At 39.4% G+C, this 18,822-nt stretch overlaps 2 protein-coding genes and 1 pseudogene across 3 annotated transcripts; all 3 read left to right on the top strand.

The window, feature by feature from the left end:
- The first annotated feature begins 204 nt into the window (after nucleotides 1–204).
- LOC145480766 (dimethyladenosine transferase 1, mitochondrial-like) lies at nucleotides 205–7,896 on the top strand. The gene is made up of 7 exons (XM_081459090.1): nucleotides 205–1,294; nucleotides 1,816–1,964; nucleotides 3,183–3,294; nucleotides 3,754–3,905; nucleotides 4,519–4,638; nucleotides 6,448–6,575; nucleotides 7,482–7,896. Exons 1-7 carry the CDS (start codon nucleotides 1,168–1,170, stop codon nucleotides 7,894–7,896), a joined length of 1,203 nt encoding a protein of 400 aa, XP_081315216.1. The 5' UTR covers nucleotides 205–1,167.
- LOC145480763 (metabotropic glutamate receptor 3-like) lies at nucleotides 7,869–14,040 on the top strand. 2 transcript variants are annotated; one of them, XM_081459088.1, is made up of 3 exons: nucleotides 7,869–7,935; nucleotides 9,538–10,314; nucleotides 11,250–14,040. In XM_081459088.1, exons 1-3 carry the CDS (start codon nucleotides 7,869–7,871, stop codon nucleotides 12,062–12,064), a joined length of 1,659 nt encoding a protein of 552 aa, XP_081315214.1. In that variant the 3' UTR covers nucleotides 12,065–14,040. The 2 variants fall into 2 exon arrangements, with proteins under 2 accessions (XP_081315214.1, XP_081315213.1); XM_081459087.1 differs by lacking the exon at nucleotides 7,869–7,935 and having other exon boundaries at nucleotides 9,345–10,314.
- Nucleotides 14,041–17,136: 3,096 nt separating this feature from the next.
- LOC145480520 (uncharacterized) lies at nucleotides 17,137–18,301 on the top strand (annotated as a pseudogene).
- Nucleotides 18,302–18,822: the final 521 nt, after the last annotated feature.

Raw genomic sequence — 18,822 nt, forward strand, 5'->3', positions numbered from 1 at the left:
GATTTAATTAAATGCACTTTAACTTGGTGCCACGCAGTCTTCAAAGAACATCTGAACAGTTTTCATACTTTTTACCTTTAAAAATATCGGACTGAAATGAATGTCATCAAATAAAACTATTAAACTGCTACTGCAGAGACGTAAAAACCGTCCAGAAACGAAAGCTTCTTTTTTGTTTAATTTCCTGGAAACAATAGCCGGTAACTTGTCAGCTCTAATTGAATTTACTCCAATATAAAAAACAAAAGTGTTAAGTTACCATTTGTTACTAAAGATAGCAAACATCTCGTGGGAAAGAGTGGTGACGATTCGTCAGCTCTAATTGAATTTACTCCCTTGTGAAAAACAAGAGTGTCAAATTACACTTTGTAACTAAAAAACAAAAATGTCTCGTTATATTTGCATGCAACAAGAACAAAGCAATTGTTACCCGCACTTACTATTGTAAACGTTAGAACTGTTTCAAATCTAAAGTCTCGTCCCCTCTAAAACATGTCCCAAGAACTAGACGCGACGATTCGTGACCTCTAATTGAATTTACTCCTTGTGAAAAACAAAAGTATCAAATTACCTTTGTAACTAAAAATAAAAATATCTCGTTGCATTTGCATACTACTAACTCACGAACTGTTTCAAACCTCAAGGCTCATCTCGTTTATTTAACTAAAATCCTCGGCCTAACCAACAGAAAATGTCGAAGTAAACCCAATATATGAATACTTCCTCCTCTTTTATAGAAGAATAAATATGGCCGTTCTGAACTCTGTCGGGATCAAATCTTCTCGCATACCATTTACCTTTACAACAAGAAATTTGATTGGCTGTTTATAGTAGATCCAATCTGATTGGTGTGACATACATACATCTCTCACTCACTCACTCACTCACTCACTCACCCATTGACCCGTCCATAACATACCCGACGCGCCGACTAAGAGGTATTTTTTTTTACAAAAAAATAACTCAAAAATTGTTGACCGAGGAGGCGGAGAAACTCTGGGAACGAATCGCATGTCAGCGGTATTGCCCATGAAGACAAAAAATCAACATGGTGGACGGAGAAGCACGAGTAGTCATTTAATTTTGCAACAACAAGCCTAACGTCCTGTCTCCTTTCTATCCAAGCTTGAGTATTACAGATAAAAAGAAGAAAAACTCTGTTCCGTGATGTCTGCTAATCCAATTCCTCTTCGCCTTCCTCCGATGCCGAAGGTTGCGGACCTGCTTCGCTTGTATGGACTAGCCGCAAAGAAGCAACTTAGTCAGAACTTTATTCTTGATCTGAACGTTACAGGTAAGAACATTTAAAATTTTGATAAGGAAGGCGAGGAAAAATAAAAGAAATTTAGGTTCAGTAGTTATTAAATATTCAAGTGAAAAATCACAGGCCAAGAATCAATACTCAATTTCTTATATAGTTATGTGCTGTAGGTAGGCTTTATGAGCGATTTGCTCATTGCAGTTCTGCAGTCATGAACTTAGATGGGGCACGCACACAAGATTATATATGTTAATGTATTTGAAAGCTGCAAAGGGTTGTCATAATTACTAGATGGTGTCATTCCATTTTGTATCAAGCCTGTTTGCCGTCAGAGAGGCAACTGCTCTCCTCAAAAAGCCCAGATGCGTTTAGGACAAATTAAATAAAGATTGATTGATTGATTCACCGGTGTGAAGTCCACATACACGGGTATATGTAATGACTAATGCGTTCCATTATTTTTATGCTGGTTTTCCTTCATGTAGGTGACAGGGCAGAAATCTCCAAAGGTGACCACGTTTCACTGATACTCTAACTATCTTTTTGATTGATAGATAAGATTGCAAAAGTTGCTGATGTCTTTGATTGCCATGTGTGTGAGGTGGGAGCTGGCCCAGGCTCTCTCACAAGGTCCCTGTTGCATGCTGGATCCAAGCATGTCGCTGCCATTGAGATTGACCGGAGATTTCTTCCATCGTTAGAGGTACTCAAATGGGTGATTCCAGAAAATATCCATACCCTACCATGGGCGGCATGAACATTTTAACCCCCCCTTACCTTAGGAAATTCCAAAATGCTCTACCCCCCCACCCCATGCCCTCCAAATTCCAAAATCGTTAACCCCTCCTCCCCTCCGGAATTTTCGATTTTTTTTCAGATCCTGTTTGACTGCCTAAAACTTCCACTGAACAGGAAACTTGCACTTTTTTCCCCATCCAAGAAAATTCTGCTCACAATTAATGGTCCAGTAAACAAGCAACTCAAGTTTGTCAACGTTTAATAAAGGTACACTGTAGCTTTCCCATAAGTGTTGTCTTGAAGTTGCTTACCACCAAATAAAACTTTTTGTTTTCATTTCATTAACTTCATATTTTCAGGAGAGTAGATCATATTAATACCTGTGGAAGACAAAAGTGAAGTTCATGATGTGCCTTCACCTGCCATATTGAAAATTGCGTTCATTGAGGGACTGCTGACCACTAGTAATGCTGCCTACAAATCTGTCAGGCGTTCCATTCAGAAACGAGAGACTAGTGTGAGTTTCTCTCATGGATCAACAATTGTAGTTTGGAAAGAAACACAGACTTGTTTTATATTTTATTAATCTATCGACTAATTCAGCAACTTTAATGCCTCTTTGATGTGGAGCTTGCCGCACAATCCATCTGCTCACTTTTCTGTGTGATCGCTAGCACCTGCCTGATCGATCTTTATCCTGCTTCAGTGGTCGGCTCATGCTTGATGACTTACAAACTGGAAAAGTTATCAGATGCCTGTGGAAATTCAGAGCTGAACCCCCCCATGCGTTTGGAATTCCAAACTGCATTACCCCCCCATGCCTTCAGAATTCCAGTCCAAGAAACCCCCTCTCCCTTTTAATTCCAAGATGCCACCCGTGGTATGGTATGTTTATTTTCTGGAATCACCCAATGTAACTATACCTGTCAGGCTGGTGATAATTTCCACACGAATTATGCCACTTGTTATTTTATCATTTTTATCTGCACTACTGTATTTCAACAAGCAGTATTCGATTTTTTTTTGTGCCAGTGCTCCTTAAGTCTCAATTCTAATGCTACCCTTTCCATTATTGAACAAAGCCTAAGAAAATACTGCTCTCAGCAACTGTCAAACTATATTGTCCCATCCCTACAGATGTGATACTTTCTCATGCTATTCTATATGGCTGTCTTATAATTAGATGCTTGAAAGTGCCAGTAGAGGAAGACTGAGCATACATCATGCTGATATCATGAAGTTTTACATCCCTGATGCTTTTCCTAAAGCTGACATGGTGAAGTGGGAGTCTAATGGTACAAAAGTCTTTGGCTTTATGTATAATTCCCAATAGAATATTGCATAAATTTATTTCAATGTTGTTAGTTCAAAGAATTAGATGTCAGTAACACAAAATCTTTAATTACGTTTATTCTAATTTCCTGTGTGCTTAACAAGCTATCGACAAACTAGGGATAAATTAAATATTGATTATAATTGCATTGCAATGTAAAACGCATGATTATTTCAGATCATAACTTGAAGCTACAATGACTGGACACAAATGTTAGTTTGAAGGCATACAAGGAGTGGGGGAGGTTGCTTGTACCGTGTTTTCACTCCACGCTCCTGCCCCAATCAGTCAGCTCCTCCCAAACAATCAGTCCATGGGTTATTTGTGAGACTATTTTGTGGAGCAGTCTATTAAAGGAACTATTATACCTTAAACTTTTCCACATCTTTATTAATTATAGCTCCTGTGTTTTGATATGCAGATATTCCAGGAGTGCGTATGGTGGGGAATCTCCCATTCAATGTGTCAATCCCCCTTCTCCTGCAATGGCTGGAAGCCATTCCACAGAGAGCAGGGCCATTTACTTTTGGTAGGACACCTATGGCACTTGTGTTCCAGAAAGAAGTAGCTGATGTGAGTGAAAGAATGTACACGGTATTGTTAGAAGCATAAAGTAGCAGTGAACATATATATTAAAATTTTGTGGTCAATTCATATAATCTGGGAGAAATCTTAGATTGGAACCCAAAAATTTCATGGTCACCGCGATAAAATTCAGAGTTTCAGAGTTGGTGATCCATGTGGTACTGTGATTGTTTTTATTTGCACATGGAAGCTTAAAACAGAGTGGAAAATGCTGGTAGTCATGTATACATACTGGTATCTGTATATTAATGCCATTAAGTATGGATTTTTTTAAAATTTAAATCTAAGACATTTCTTTAGTAAGCTTTTAGACGGCTATTTCCACTTGCAGATAGTGGTTGCTGTTTTCATTCCATTTGTCCTTCCCTCATGTTTCATTTGTCTCTGTGAGTATGCACACTTTGTGAACCTGACACCCTCTAACAAATCTACATCCACAAAGGCTAGCTTAACAAATTACACCACACAAGGCCATGGTCATACAGACGTGAACTAACCACAAGCTCAACTTGCCTTTTACTCTATAAGTATTACATACATGTACATTCTCTGGTTCTTATTAAAGTTATCACTAACGAATCACTCTTTTCCCTGGCTTTAGAATATCCAGGCACCCCCTGGAGATAAGGAATGTACACGACTCTCTATCATGACACAGTATTTGTGTGAGGTGAACAAGACTTACTTGATACCAAGAAAAGTGTTTGTGCCAGAACCAAAGGTACAAGAAAATAGAAGGAGGGCATTTACAAATGTGTTTACTCGCTTGCTTTGATGGAAAGTGAAAGATATCTACTGTTAAAATCAGACACTTATAGCACTCTGTGCTCCGTATGCCCATTTATCTCACTGCAGGAACTGCCTGTATTGGCACCGAGCTGGGGAAAGAAGGCACTCGTTATACCTTCTTCCCTAATGCCTTGTCATGTAACTGATGAATTTTGCTCACCTGTAGATTCGGAGAAAAAGGCAGGGACTAAAGAAGTAGTGTCCGTGATTTGACTATTTTTTTTAATATGCAACAAAATCAAGTTACGTATTGAGATGTTTCAATTTATATCAAATAGTTCGTTAGACACCTAGACTTTTAGTCGTGTCTGGTTGTTAAAGAGCATTTAGATGAATATTGGACTGAAACAGACACACCAAACCGCACTAAGTACATGTACATGTAGCTGCTAGAACTTCAGTGCAGTTGAATTTTCACTCTATACATGTGTCTAACCTGAAATATCCAAATCCTACACATATATACATGTATCTACATGTAAGCAAATAGTTACTTCGGAAACATTTTGGACGCATCTAAGTAATATTTTACATCAGCGAGGTTGCTAGGCAACGTGCTCCATCAGCAAACTTTAAGCTGGACTAAAGCTTATCAGAGAACGCTCGTGTTGTTTTGCGTTTGAATGGCACGCAGTTGGGGTAGTCGTTTAAAAAGAAAATCTAAACAAAAGTACACGGCTTTTACATTTATTTTATTGCAATTGGGCAAACAAGAGTAACGAAATGACGAAAAGAATGCTGTTACTGACCAAAACAGGAACTGGGGAAATCATCAGAAAGTTATTCGTCTTCATGCAATGTGTTAAATAGCTGAAGTAGCAAGCACTGCTTTGAATCTGTTCTTGCCAGCGTTCAAAGCAAATGATCAGTAGATCTCAATCAATATTGTAGTTGTTTAGTCTTATGCTTCAAGGCAGTCTTTGTAGCAGCTAAAAAACAGTCTCTCGAGAGTTTCAAGCGCACTATGTAAATAATTTTCCATATCTTCCGCAAATAAACGTAATTAATTTCGCCTTGTTTACACACGCTTGTACAAAAGTTCTTGTCGATCAAAAGTCGGTAGTCATATTTATCATTTTATTGTCATGGCATCATGTGATGACTTCCCCAAACGGCATTGAACTAGAGAACTGATTTACAGAAATATGACAAGCGTTTGCTAAAGAATTTGACTGCAATCGATATCATAGTTTGAATATCGAAGTGCTTTAAATCATGAATACTTTCGAACACTTAGCAATTGGAAACTTCTCCCAGGAATCGTATTGTTTTAATTCGATCATAGCTGTCCAACTCAGCATGTTTTACTAGTTCTGGCCAATTCTTTTGATTTTCGTTTTTTTGCAAGCAGTTTTTAACAACAACTGTTGTACATTGCATCATTTGAAACATTTTTCCGTGCCTGTAAATAGTTAGAGTTGACACACGGGTGGAAGTCTTGGAAGAGAGGTTAAAACTTTAGGAAACAGGGAAATGCTGCAGAAATTCGATTCCACGGCAGGCTCGAGTTCTTCCAAATCTTAACAGGTGTTTTAACAGAAACATTGACATCTTTTTTGTTTGTTTTTGTTTTTGTCTGGTTGTTTGTTGTCTTATTTTACTTTATTTTTTTTCTCCGTTGGAAAATTAGCAAAATAAATTGTTCAAACTGTATTCAGTTCTACAGAGTATGTATTGTTAGTAATATTTTCTCAAAATAGATTTTATTTGTTTTCTGAGTTATTGCGTTTTTTTCTCGCAGGTTGACGCTATGTTGCTACGCTTTGTGCCGAGAGTAACTCCTCTTATCGACGCTCCGTTCGTTGTTGTGGAGCAAGTAGTGAAAGCAAATTTCTCAGAGAAGCGGAAAACCATTCGAAACTCATTACGGTAAATTAATTCACCCATGGCATTAATCACATTATTAGAATTCTACTAGCATACTTATACAATGCGGACGCGCGGTGGCCTCATGGTTAGTGCGCTCCGGGGACATTGTGTTGTGTTCTTGGGCAAGACATTTTACTCTCATAGTGCCTCTCTCTACCCATGCGTATAAATGGGTACCGGTGAACTTAATGCTGGAGGTAACCCTGTGATGGACTAGCATCCCATCCAGGGGGGAGTAGGAGAAATATTTTAAACGAGTGGGCTTATAGGAAAAAAAAATATGAAAGATTGATTTATCTGAATTATTTAGTGGGTGCTTGCCTGTTTTGTTTTTCAAATTTTCCATTTGGCTTTCACGACTTTCATTTATAAAAGTTGAAAATAATTCAATATGATTTTTGAACTAGCGCGCGGAAGATAATTTAGTGGTGAGCAATAAAGACAATAGAATGTCTCAGTCTGATAGTTGCCCCTTGGAAATTTGATGTTCTTAAAACTAGCATATTTGCCCTCGAAGCCGGCTTCACTTCTCGGGCAAATATATGCGATCACTTAGAGTCTATCCTCGTTTTGTATCTGCGATAGTCAACTGAGTTGCGTCTCATTGATTATTTGCTCGGAGAAAACTCGGATTTGTGGTCTGTTAACGATTGTACAACTTGTGCAGATTGTGCTGAGTACTTGAGGTGCGCAGATGTTAGAGCTGTTTCTCGGGTGAAATTGGTCAACGGACCCGAAAGATTGCTCCGAGCTGGAGCTACTTCTCCGCAGCAAACTTATCCTAGAATAGTTCTCTGTAATCTCTATGGCATGTCCAAACTGAGACCTGCGCTACCGTTTGTTGTGTTGAGATTGAAACAACTACTTACAGCTCATGTCATTTGCTTTATTGTTGGCATTCAACAGAAACCTTTTTCCCGGAAAACCGGAGTTACTTGAGGAACTTCTAGAAAGGACTGGGGTGGACTCTACTGTACGTCCCCAGGAAGTCGGCTTTGAAGATTATGGCAAGATCTGTCAATCATTCATTGAAATGTCACGTGAACATGACTTGTCTATCACGCCTCTCAGAGTGCGCAAGCCTGTTCCCATCGCAACGGAGAAATACAAAGAGACGGATGCTAACGCTAGTATCGCTAGTAACACTAGTGACCCAAGTAACGCTAGTACCACTACTAATGATAGTAGCACTGGTGACGCTTGTAGCACTAGTAACGTTAGCAACACTAGTAACGCTAGTAACACTAATAACGCTGGTAATGTCCCTATATATCGAACTAATGTCACAAATTCATGTCGTCAAAGGCTAATCAGGGTCTGATCCGTGCTTCGCTGGCGCCAAACAGAGGATTTCTGCAAAGTAAGCATCTGTTCAATGACAAGCTTTCAGACAACAGACGATTGCTTTATGTCACTCAAGCTGAACAACGCTTGGCTTGTGGTAATAACATTCCTTGTACGTCCCTCATATGATGACGATGCGTTATATTTTACCACGACTTTTACTGACGAAAGAGGAATCATATCATTGGATGTAAACCAAAAGTAATCATTATTCCGATAATGATGTTTAAGAGATTGAATTGTGAATTGAGGTTGTGACTACCGTCCATGTTGGTTTGGAAGACTGCGGATTCCAAATGATGAAATCACAGAGAAATTATCGAAGCATCAGTTTTCAGTAGGAAAAAAAATGGCGGCTGCACATTTTAGCGCGATGCCATGCGAGCCTAACACAGCCTATTAGGCACAAGGAAAGCCGTATTGCAATATTCGCCCCTGTACTAATGACGTAGGGTATGCTAGATTTGAAGATTTTAGAACTTTTCCGTATGTTTTGTACGTGTTGTTAAGGTTTTCGTGCGTTAAGGATTATGGGTAAATGTACTAGTCGCCATCTTTTTTTCCCACGGAGGATTGAAATGTGACGCACTATCACTTTGTTGCTGTATGTAAATTTTTATAAGATGGCTTGTATCAGCTTGTGATTGCTGTGTGCTCACCTTTCTGCTGGGGTAAAAATTGCCAATACTTTTAAGTTTTAAGCAACACTGAAAACATGTTGATGTCAGAAACAAGAAACATGGGAACACTGGTACATACCTTGTGTTATCGTTGGAGTGTACCTGGTGATGCTTTACTTTCAGAATGGATAGAAATCTCGATAAGACAAATTTAGGGAGCAATAAGACATTCCAAAACCATAATAATGGACATGTTTGGTACTGATTTTGTCATTCTTACTTTTCTCTTGTCTCGCGCGAGAGCAAGACATGAGAGTTGTCAAGCTAAGGGTAGGGATCGGAAGTAAATAAATATCATTCGAGTGAAACATCGTATTTTGAAGAAACAAAATCACTTGAAAAGAGCTGCGTTACCAATGGCGTATCATGAATAAATAGCCCAAATATTTCATGTTCGTTTTTCTCCGTCTTCCCATTTGCCATGAGTGCCTCCAACTTGTTTTTGTACCTTATTAGGCCATTATATTTATAGGTTTTGCTTAGAATAGATAAATTTCATACTGAGATCGAATCCTTGTTTTATAGAATTAGACTTATTCGTGGCAAGCGAGAAATTGCACTCGTTGAATATGAACGGGGAGGATTGAGGCAGGGGAAAAAAAATTAAGTTTACATATTACAGGGAAGGAAAGAATCGCCTTTTTTCCTCACATCAAACATCAAACCGCGGCACCTGCTTTTCGGCATCTTTCCAAAATCAATAAACATGTCCAGTCTTTTAATTGGTCGAATTTTTGAATATTTTTTGGTACACTCATTTATTAATGAATGTTTACCTGTGCAAGCCCCAGAAGTGCAACAAATTTGATGGTTTGCTACGATTCGTTAGCACCCATAAGAATAAAAACAAAATAATTTGCACGCAGCCATGAAAAGACGCCAGTTGATAGTTTTAGTCATCATCACTTTTTTTGTTACGTTTTTAATTTGTGTTTTAGGGAGCCAAAATCTGTACTTCGCTCAGCATTCACAAGCCTCTTCGTCTCCGAAGAGGGAGATTGCGTTTGGCGCCCTTTTGCCTCTCCACGTCAAGGACGAACTTCAACGATGTGGATCGGCTCAGAAACACCAAAAAGGATTTTTATGGTTGAACGCACTAAAATATGCAGTTGAGGAAGTCAACAGAAAATGGAACAGGCAGCTTTATAATGCGTCCTTGACGCTGAAAGTTCGTGATACTTGCAATGATGGACAAATAGCATTGGAGCAAGCTCTTGACCTTGCTAACAGTTACGGGAAAACAGTAGAGATATCCTCATCGAGGCATGACAATGCTTCGGACGATATCAAACAAGTTTTCGGCGTGATATCTGCCTCTCAAAATAAGGACGCCTCAACCCTTTTAGGCCTGTTTAAGGTGCCACAAATAATATTTGGAAGAGAATTGGGAAGGAGTGTGCCTCAGAATTCGAATGAAATTTTGCAATCAGTATCAGTTGGTTTCTACAAGGCTCGGGCGCTTGCAGATCTCATCAAATATTTTACTTGGAGTGCGGTATCGGTGATATATTCTACTAACAATCGAGAAGACTACGAAATCTTTTTGCGAATATCGAACATCGAAAAGCTGTGTATTGCTGTTACTGCTCGACTTGCTGTTGGGGAAACGGATTCTACTCGGTTCGAGCGCGTTCTGGCGAAACTGTCGACCGAGCCTCAATCTACTGCGGTTATCGTCTTCATGGGAGATGCTGAAACGAAAGAGTTATTGCAATGTAAGTTTATACCCGGAGTATTTCTGCTTTCAGTGGGAGATCTAAATCGCCTGAGACGCACTCAATACAAGACAAATGGTAAAAAATGTTGAGAATTTTTTTCATCAGCAGCTAAATTCCAGTGACCGAGACGGGTCCAACATTAACCATTAGCTGGTACCTGGCAAATTTCCTCTTCATTAGAATTTAAATTTCACTACACCAGGATTAAATATAACACAAAGCAGTAAATTGCAGTATGTTACACGATACGTACAAATTGTGTTTGAACCTTTAAAAGATTGTATGGAAAACAAATAATGGTAACTTTGAAACAGGGGTATACGTAATATCTGATGATATTTACCAACAGCATTAGTACAAAGCAAAAAATGTTAACCTTAACCTTGCCAGTGATTACGTAAATAACCAGTAAATGAACAAAGCAAATTATTGTTAACTGAATACCGTGCTTTTGCAAGAAGCACGTTAAAAGGGGAAAAAATACCGGCAGTTGCAAAAACTCGCTGACACGTGTTTGAAGGGAAGAATCACTCATGCTAAAGTGATGACATTACTCAGCCAGTTTGATTGTTGCGCTATGATGACCGACGCAAGAATAAACCAGAAAACATTGGTGAATATGCAAAACTCTTGTTTGGGTGCATTTTCAATGCAAACTACTGCCAAGTTTTATACACCATTGGGAAATATTTACCCAGTTGTCAAAACTCTGAGTCCATTTTCCCGTCATGCAAAATCAGAATTCTCCGTTGACCACTGGTTTTGCTTGCTTTTAAATGATTCCCAGTCAATCAGTTAACTGCTTCAAACTTTTTTTTACCGATAGTCTTTTGTTTCAATTTCTATTTCGTGCTGTTTACATTTCATGAACGTTCTTTTTGTCTCGAAGTGGCTAACAATTATGCTAAGTGTCCTTCGATTTCGTTCTGCAGCTTTCAAAAACAAGAAGGCTATTCCACATTTCACCTGGATGCTAGCAAACCAACAGAACGTGAACTGTTTTCAAGGCAGTACTCTACACGATACTCTCATCCTGATCCCTCAGTTTCCATTCATGGAGGGTTTTAGGAACTATTTCAACGACAAGGATGATGCTGTTGAATTTAACGACGTTGTTGAAAGTCCTGGCGGTCAAAGCAGCTGTTTAAACATTGGAACGCTTGACTCGCCGTCTGAACGAAGAAAAGAGGAAATCCAAGCGTCCATGAATAGTGTTTATCTGCTCGCACATGCGTACGAAAAGGCGGCTCAATCCCGCACACACCGACTTGATCGAGCGGCGTTTTCCAGAAGTCTGGCGCTCGTGCTTGATGTGCTGTACAGTCAGAACTGGAAGGTGTTCTCCGGTGAGTGGCGAATGAAGGAGAACATGTTTTCTTTGATTCATTTGCAATCAAATGGATCCGTAAACAGTCTTGTCAATGTAGGTACTTGGGATAGCGCATGGTATATCAATCATCTTGGATTGAGGTGGATCAATCATACAGTGCCAAAGTCCTTTTGTGGCGACCAATGCTCTCCCGGTCACATCCGGGTTTTAAAGGACAACTGCAAGTGTTGCTGGTCCTGCTCAGCTTGCCATTATAATCAGATTGTCAGAGATGATTTCACTTGCACCGATTGTTTGAGAGGCTATTGGCCCAATGAAGATTTCACCAAATGTGAATTTCAGTGGCGGAGAACTTTCTTCGACTGCACTTTGGCCGTTTTAGCTGTGGTGCTTGTCTTCTCCTTCATGGTCCTTTAATTATTTTAGTTCTTAATTACAGTATTACAATTATTTAATTATTTCAGGTAGTTTACTTTTGAATTTTCCTTACTAACTGACATCCTTCTTTATCTCCTGACTGTTTGCCAACGTGCTTTAATTGCAGCCAAAAAGATGTCGAACACTTTTGGGAATTGCATTACAGGGTTCTCTAAGACTTCGTTTCTTACCATACTGCGATTTGTCAGACCTATTTCGCCCAAATGTGATGGGAAAATGCTTGAGCAGATAAAATCGCTCCGATTCACAATCGGAAATCGTGGCGTGTTGGCTCGCGTGAATGAACCACCTAATCGGTCCTATAACCATATTGGGGTGCTCGGCACAGATTATGCAAGAGGTATGCAACTTTATGGGTCGTACTTCTTCTGACGAACGAGCAACACCCTCGTAAATTTTCCGTCGATAAGCACTGATGCGTGGGCCAACTGACCTGGCTGTACGTGCGAACTTGCGGTACCTTTTGTCACAAAACTCGCACAATGACTACAAACAATAAACTGCGAAGATAAAGACCTATCCAATACTAAAATCTCCCATCAAAGTTCACAACAATCAGTTAAAGAATTTATAGAGCTTTACCGAATCCTGTTTCGTGACCTTGTCAGTCATGCAGGCTAATACTCTAGTGATCGGTTGCCATAAATGGAAAGAGTAGGGGAAAATTATATGTTGCGGACTCTAGGACCACGATGTCCAAATGTAACTTCTTTTAAGGCGATTTCTTGTTTAAAAAAAACTAATAAGATTTGTATGCAAAAAAGTTGCCAAGTTTTGTGATCAGCATACAAATCCTTAAAATTTGTCAAATCTTTGAAATCGCCTGCCCGTTTTGTTCCGCGACCCTTACCATGACTGACTAGGTCACGTGGTGGCCTCGTGAAATAGTTTACTTTAGTTTAGTTTAGTTTAATGAGTTCGTGACCAAAATATAAGAACAAATTAATTCGGAGACAAACAATGAAATTAAACAAATACGTTAATCAGTTGCCAAGTTAGTAAGTGCCGTTAAACTGACGTTTTGGGGATATTTTGCCAAGTTGTGGATAGCTTTTCTATTTTTGCATTTTTTACCCATTTTTAAATAGAAAAAAAGAACTATTGTCACTTGAAGATTCACATGCAAAAACAATGCGATGATTGATGCGTTTTAAGAGGCTGCTTATTAGTCACATGTAAAATACATGCAGTGTATGTGTAAAGAAAACTTGTTAACGTTGGTTGACTGCTATGATAATGTTGTAATGCAACATGGTGCAAATATAGCGATCATTTTGGGAGTTTCTGCCAAGTTATTTACAGCTATAAGGATTTTGTGCACTACCTTTCAATCATCTATGCGCTTTCAGTTTCCGCTGGAGTAAGCAACAAAAGTGCCACTCTCAGTTAATCAGGCCATCGAAGGAGATGATTTTGCAGGTCTCGGGGAAGGTATCTGCCATAGAAGTACATACGTACAGGCATCTAACTCCGAGACATTAGAAAGTAGTAATGGCGCATGCAATGGTGAGAGCAGTCGCCTCCCACTGATGTGAACCGGGTTCTAATCTCGGACCCGGCGTCATAATGTGGGTTCAGATTTTTGTTGCTTCTCGTCCTTGCTGCGAGAATTGTTCTGCGGGAGGGTCTACGATTTTCTTCCCCCCACAAAAACCAAAAATTCAAAATTCCAACCAGATTTAGAAACAGTGGACGAACTGCTTCAAAACCTGTAAACAGAGGTCGATTTTAATGAAAAGAAGATCGTAGATGTTGTCTCCCACTAATTCCTCCACTTCCCCCGAAAAATGCTATTAAATATTACTGACGCTTTGGCTTGGCTGTTTACCATTAACACTTATATTCTTACTGAAGGAGTTACCCAACCCATTTAAGTCTCACTGCAACAACTTAACTTACTGAACATTTTTATTACATTGGAATGAAAAGTTTCTCTCATATACTTCTTCAAAACAATCATTTATTTCCCGTGGTTTCAAAAACAATTCTATAACAACACGTGCCTTAAGCAGGTACCTGGCTCGGTTATTCTTCAATAACAAACAAATAATATCATTAAATTTACACAAATGTAAGTTCATTCAAACTACACCTTTTCTATCCAGGTTATTTCACGTTTTGTTGGTTCACAAAGTGAAAATTCACAAATTAATAGTCCATGGCTACTTATAGCTAGTTCGCTATTTGAATTTTTACATGGACGTTTGACATGCAAGTAAGTTTATTTCATGGTAACACGGGATTTCAACTTCGTAGCAAATGGCTCGCCCTAGACACGTGATCAGTGTTTACCAAGTAATGAAACGCTACGTGCGGTAAGTCCATCAAATTCACCATACATTAATAACAGGAAATTAAACGTGTAACAATAACTTCGTCCCGATAATGTTGTTAAATCTCTGTCTCCTCTCAGGTAGAGAATCTTTCCCCGGTTTTCTTTACTTCCTAGAAGCTCTCACAGTGGCCGTCTTCCTCTTCTTCTCGGTATTTTGAAGTTTGGTCAACACTTTCCTCTCGTGGCCTGCCGGGTTTGGCCTGTTGGTATTCAAACTCGCCTCCTTCTTTGATCTTCCTTTACGGGACTGACAAACCATCGTGGCTGCAGGATCGAAATTATAATAATCGTATTCGTCCAGGAAATACTCGATTTGGTTTGCCAAACGGCGGCGTGGGTTATATCCTTTCATTTCTGTAGCTGCAGCAGCTCGGCGTTGACAGTTCAGCGATGCAGTCGTGGATTTTTCTGGCCAACGTTCCTGTCTTTCGATCGACGTGATGTTGTGAAAAAAATAACCGCCTTGCAGGTTTTTAATACAATTTTTAGCACGTGCAACGCCCTGAAGTTATGTGACACAGGGCGCACCCACGCTCAAAATGTCGGCTTCTCATTGGTCGAGAATTACAACGTGATGTTTTGTATTAACTTATGATTTGCTGACTGTCTTAACAAAAGTACTGAATTGCATCAGAGAATTTAGTGTGGCCGGGCTGAGTCCATAGGGGTTCTGATTAAGCACGAAAACAATGCTATGATTTACCGAAGGATGCAATTTTCGTTTGCCTAAGAAAAAAGGCGCGTACGATTTGAATTTAATGGCAGTCATTGGAGGAGTCATATGCGTCATCGAATGAAGTCACTTCGGATTCGATATTGTCACTCAACCTGAGTGACCTATTGGTTCGAATTCGTTTCTCTGAGTTTAACTCCCCCTCGTCCCACGCCCTCACACGATTTTAAGTTTTCCTTATTCGCTCCTGCTTTTTTCGCAAGCTAAGCTTATTATATAAAATTCGAGTCTGATGCAACATTTTTAATTCTTGCTTAGCTTTAGAATAAGCTTTTTAGGGCAAAATGGTCGATCTAAGGTAAGAATGGAGCTTGCTATTTCGATGTAACTAACATGAAAATATCTACGGACATCGATCCTTCCTTTGTCTTTCCGCACATGAGAAACTGAGCGGGACCTAAATGTTACAATGTTTCCGCCTCGTACATAATTGTGTCACTTTGTGACTTTGGTGTTGCTTCGGAACGATTGAACGATGGTTGATTTTCTGTAGATAGCTATCCTATTTCTGCTTTAAAATGCATTTCTAAGTTATCGGCTCCTTTGGAAAATAGAAAACGTATTTTTTAAGCTGCTGTTTGGCACTATTTAGCAATTCGGTTGTTAAAATCCAGCAATTTGGAAAAGCGTAGGCTAAGATAAACAGGTGCCAATGTCGTCGGCCACCTGCCCCGCGTCTGCTAATAAATCGTGAATATTATGATTCACGGATTTATTTTCCTCGTCAAAGACATACGAGATTTGTTAACCCCCAAAATCAAGTTTTAGCTCCTGCGAATCAAATTACCTGTAGTGGTGAAACGACAAAGAACTTGCCCTTGTGGATCAAGAAAAAGGTGGGGTTCAAAGAAACCTTTAAAAATTGAAATAGTTAAGCTGACTCTGATACCGCTAAACTGAGACACTCAGTTTATACTGACGTCCGGCTGTACCATAAGCTATGAGACCACCCACTTAATTAAAGCTAAAATAAAGGGTGTTACAATGTTGCACTATTGCTATGGTGACCATGCATGTCAATAAATGACTACAACTTGTTCGGCAATGACTGGGCATTTGCTTAAAATCATTGTTCATAAACTTATCACTACATGGGTTAATGACTCTTTCTCTGAGGTAAAGGTGTTGCGACCAAGTGCTGGAAACTGTTGCCAGCCACTTTAACGCATTTTACGTAGCATACACGAATCTGGGAGAGGAGGTGAAACGTTAGCTCCACTCTTACTAAAAGTTCATCAGGTATTTCTTTTCTTCACCAGAATTCCAAGTTGAATGAATGTTGTAGCGTAGAGCGATTTAGCTCCATCACTCCTTCACTCCTTGTTAGACATTTCAAACATTCCGCTGACCGGTACATAAGGCTTTCACAGTCTCTTCCACCGTGTCGACTTAGTTATATTCGAGAGGTAGAAGGTGAAACGATTTGCGATTGTAAGGAAAAGACTTAATTACGTTTCTTCCTTGGCGATTCGATTGCAAGGGAGAGTCTTCATGATCTTTCCTTCACAGACCTACGTGATACTAGTGGTAACTTAAAGTTCGACAAGGGTAAGCAAATTGTGAGTTAAAAGGCAATCGCTATCGAATAATTAAAAGATCCGGGCGATTTTTTAAACGTAAGGAAAAAAAAAAACTGATTGAACAACAAAGTGTATTGAAGCTTATTCGGATAGCTTTTCTCTTGTAACTTCCACAGACTGAAAGTGTGAGTGTGTGTGTGTTTTTCTTTTTTTTGAAATATTGACGATATTTGCTTTATGTAGTGATTAGTTCGCTTCCAGCCGTTCTTTGGTAAGGGATCATAAATTCCGGTTACGCAAACACTCGACGAAAAAGACAAACTGTACGTACAATAGCTAATAATTTACCAACCATACCATTTAAAGAACAGGAAATTAGCTTCTCCGTTGTAGCTTCGTTTTATGGACAAACAAGAAGACGAAAAATATTAGAGGCGTTTGTCCATCCCTTAGCAAAGTCAGCATGGTGAAGCACAACGCCGACCCTTTTGACTTTGCACTTGGTCCTTCTTATGATCCAGCAAATGCTTCATCGAGTGTTGTCACTGTGTTTATCTTCACGACCGCTATGACTGCTATAAACTGTCACCTTGTCATTTTGTTCAACGCGCTCAAGTTATTATTGTGGCAGTGAAGACAAAACGGCAGCTTCGCGCCAAGTCAAACATAACTCTTGCCTACTCAGCCACAACTCATCTCATGGTGGGATTGGTAACTCAACCGCTACAAATCACCAGCCACAGTTTAATAATCCAAGGTGAGACTCACAATAGCCAGTTTTGCACCCTGAGTGAAGTGTCAAGGGCTGTAGGCCTGACATGTTTGTTAGCATCGCTATTCCATTTATTCCTGATGACTGTAGAACGTTTTATAGCGATAATGCACCCTTTCGCATATGAGAATCAAGTCACGGAAGTTCGTCTCATGGTGGCCTCTGGTGTGGTGTGGGTCGCTGCGATAGTTTTTCCCTTTGATCTTATCGGGAATTACAATTTCCTATTACCCTATATGTCTTAATCCCCGCTATGATTTACTTTAATGCTGTTATCTACAAGGAGGTCCGTCGCAACGGGAAACAAATTATATCTAACCGAGTGTCTTCGGAAACCAAGGAGAAGATGCTCAAAAATAAGAAATCTTTTCACACGACACTCGTCAAAATACCCACAATTTTTCTGTGCTTTATTCCAACCAATATTTGTTTAATTATACTGGACTCTTTTACGGACAGAATCCCCAACGATGTACGAGTGGTGGTTAAATCTCTGGTAACGCTACTACCGCTTCTAAATTTAATCCTTAGATTTACGTTGTTAGAATAACACATTTTCAGGTAGGCTTAATCCAGTTGTTATCACGAAAAAACCCTGCACAGGCAGAGGAACTTGAAAATCGGATATTTGGATCGCGACAAAATAGGGTCATAGTTATTGCTGAACAGCGAAAAATGAGGGCTGGCCAAGAACAAGACGAACGACAAGAAAATCCCGACACTGGGCAATAAGCGCGTAACAGTGGAGGAAACACAGGGGAGTAATCTCAAAATGAAGAACTGGTCCTCTGCCGCTGAGTCGAAAGTCAATTGGTTTTTAAACATACCCTGCACTTGTGTTATAAATCCAAATTAGCTTAACGGTTATTTGACGACTAGAAAGTCTGTAAGGTATACGTATTAGCAGTTGAATTGTATCTGTTTTTTCTTTTTTTCTTTTTTTTTTTGCACATCAATTTAATAATAAATAAATAAATAAATAAATAAATAAATAAATAAACGTCATGTATCGTGAAGTCTATTGTAAATCTCTGCATAAAATATAGCCGCCCAGACTTACCGTCAAGCTGAGCTGCGAAAGCCGAGGTCGGACTCCACGAAGCTCAAAACTCGCGCGCGAGGAGCGCGAGCGCGACCCTCGCGCCTTTGAAGTTCTTTGAGAACAGGGAGGATTTGAGAAAGTCTGTACTATGATCTCGATGGGGTTAACAGGTAGCCGTAAAACTGGCCAAAAAATTTACCCGTCAGGCGAAAAAATTGGAAAATTTTAACTGTTAGCCGTAAGAAATGTTAACCGAAAAACAATTTCCACGAACGTTAAGGTTTCAAAATTAATGTCTTTTCAAGGCTTTTTGTTTTGTCTTGTGGCCTTAACAC

Source organism: Orbicella franksi, chromosome 3, assembly GCF_964199315.1.
Source record: "Orbicella franksi chromosome 3, jaOrbFran1.1, whole genome shotgun sequence".
Classification (NCBI taxonomy): Eukaryota; Metazoa; Cnidaria; class Anthozoa; order Scleractinia; family Merulinidae; genus Orbicella; species Orbicella franksi.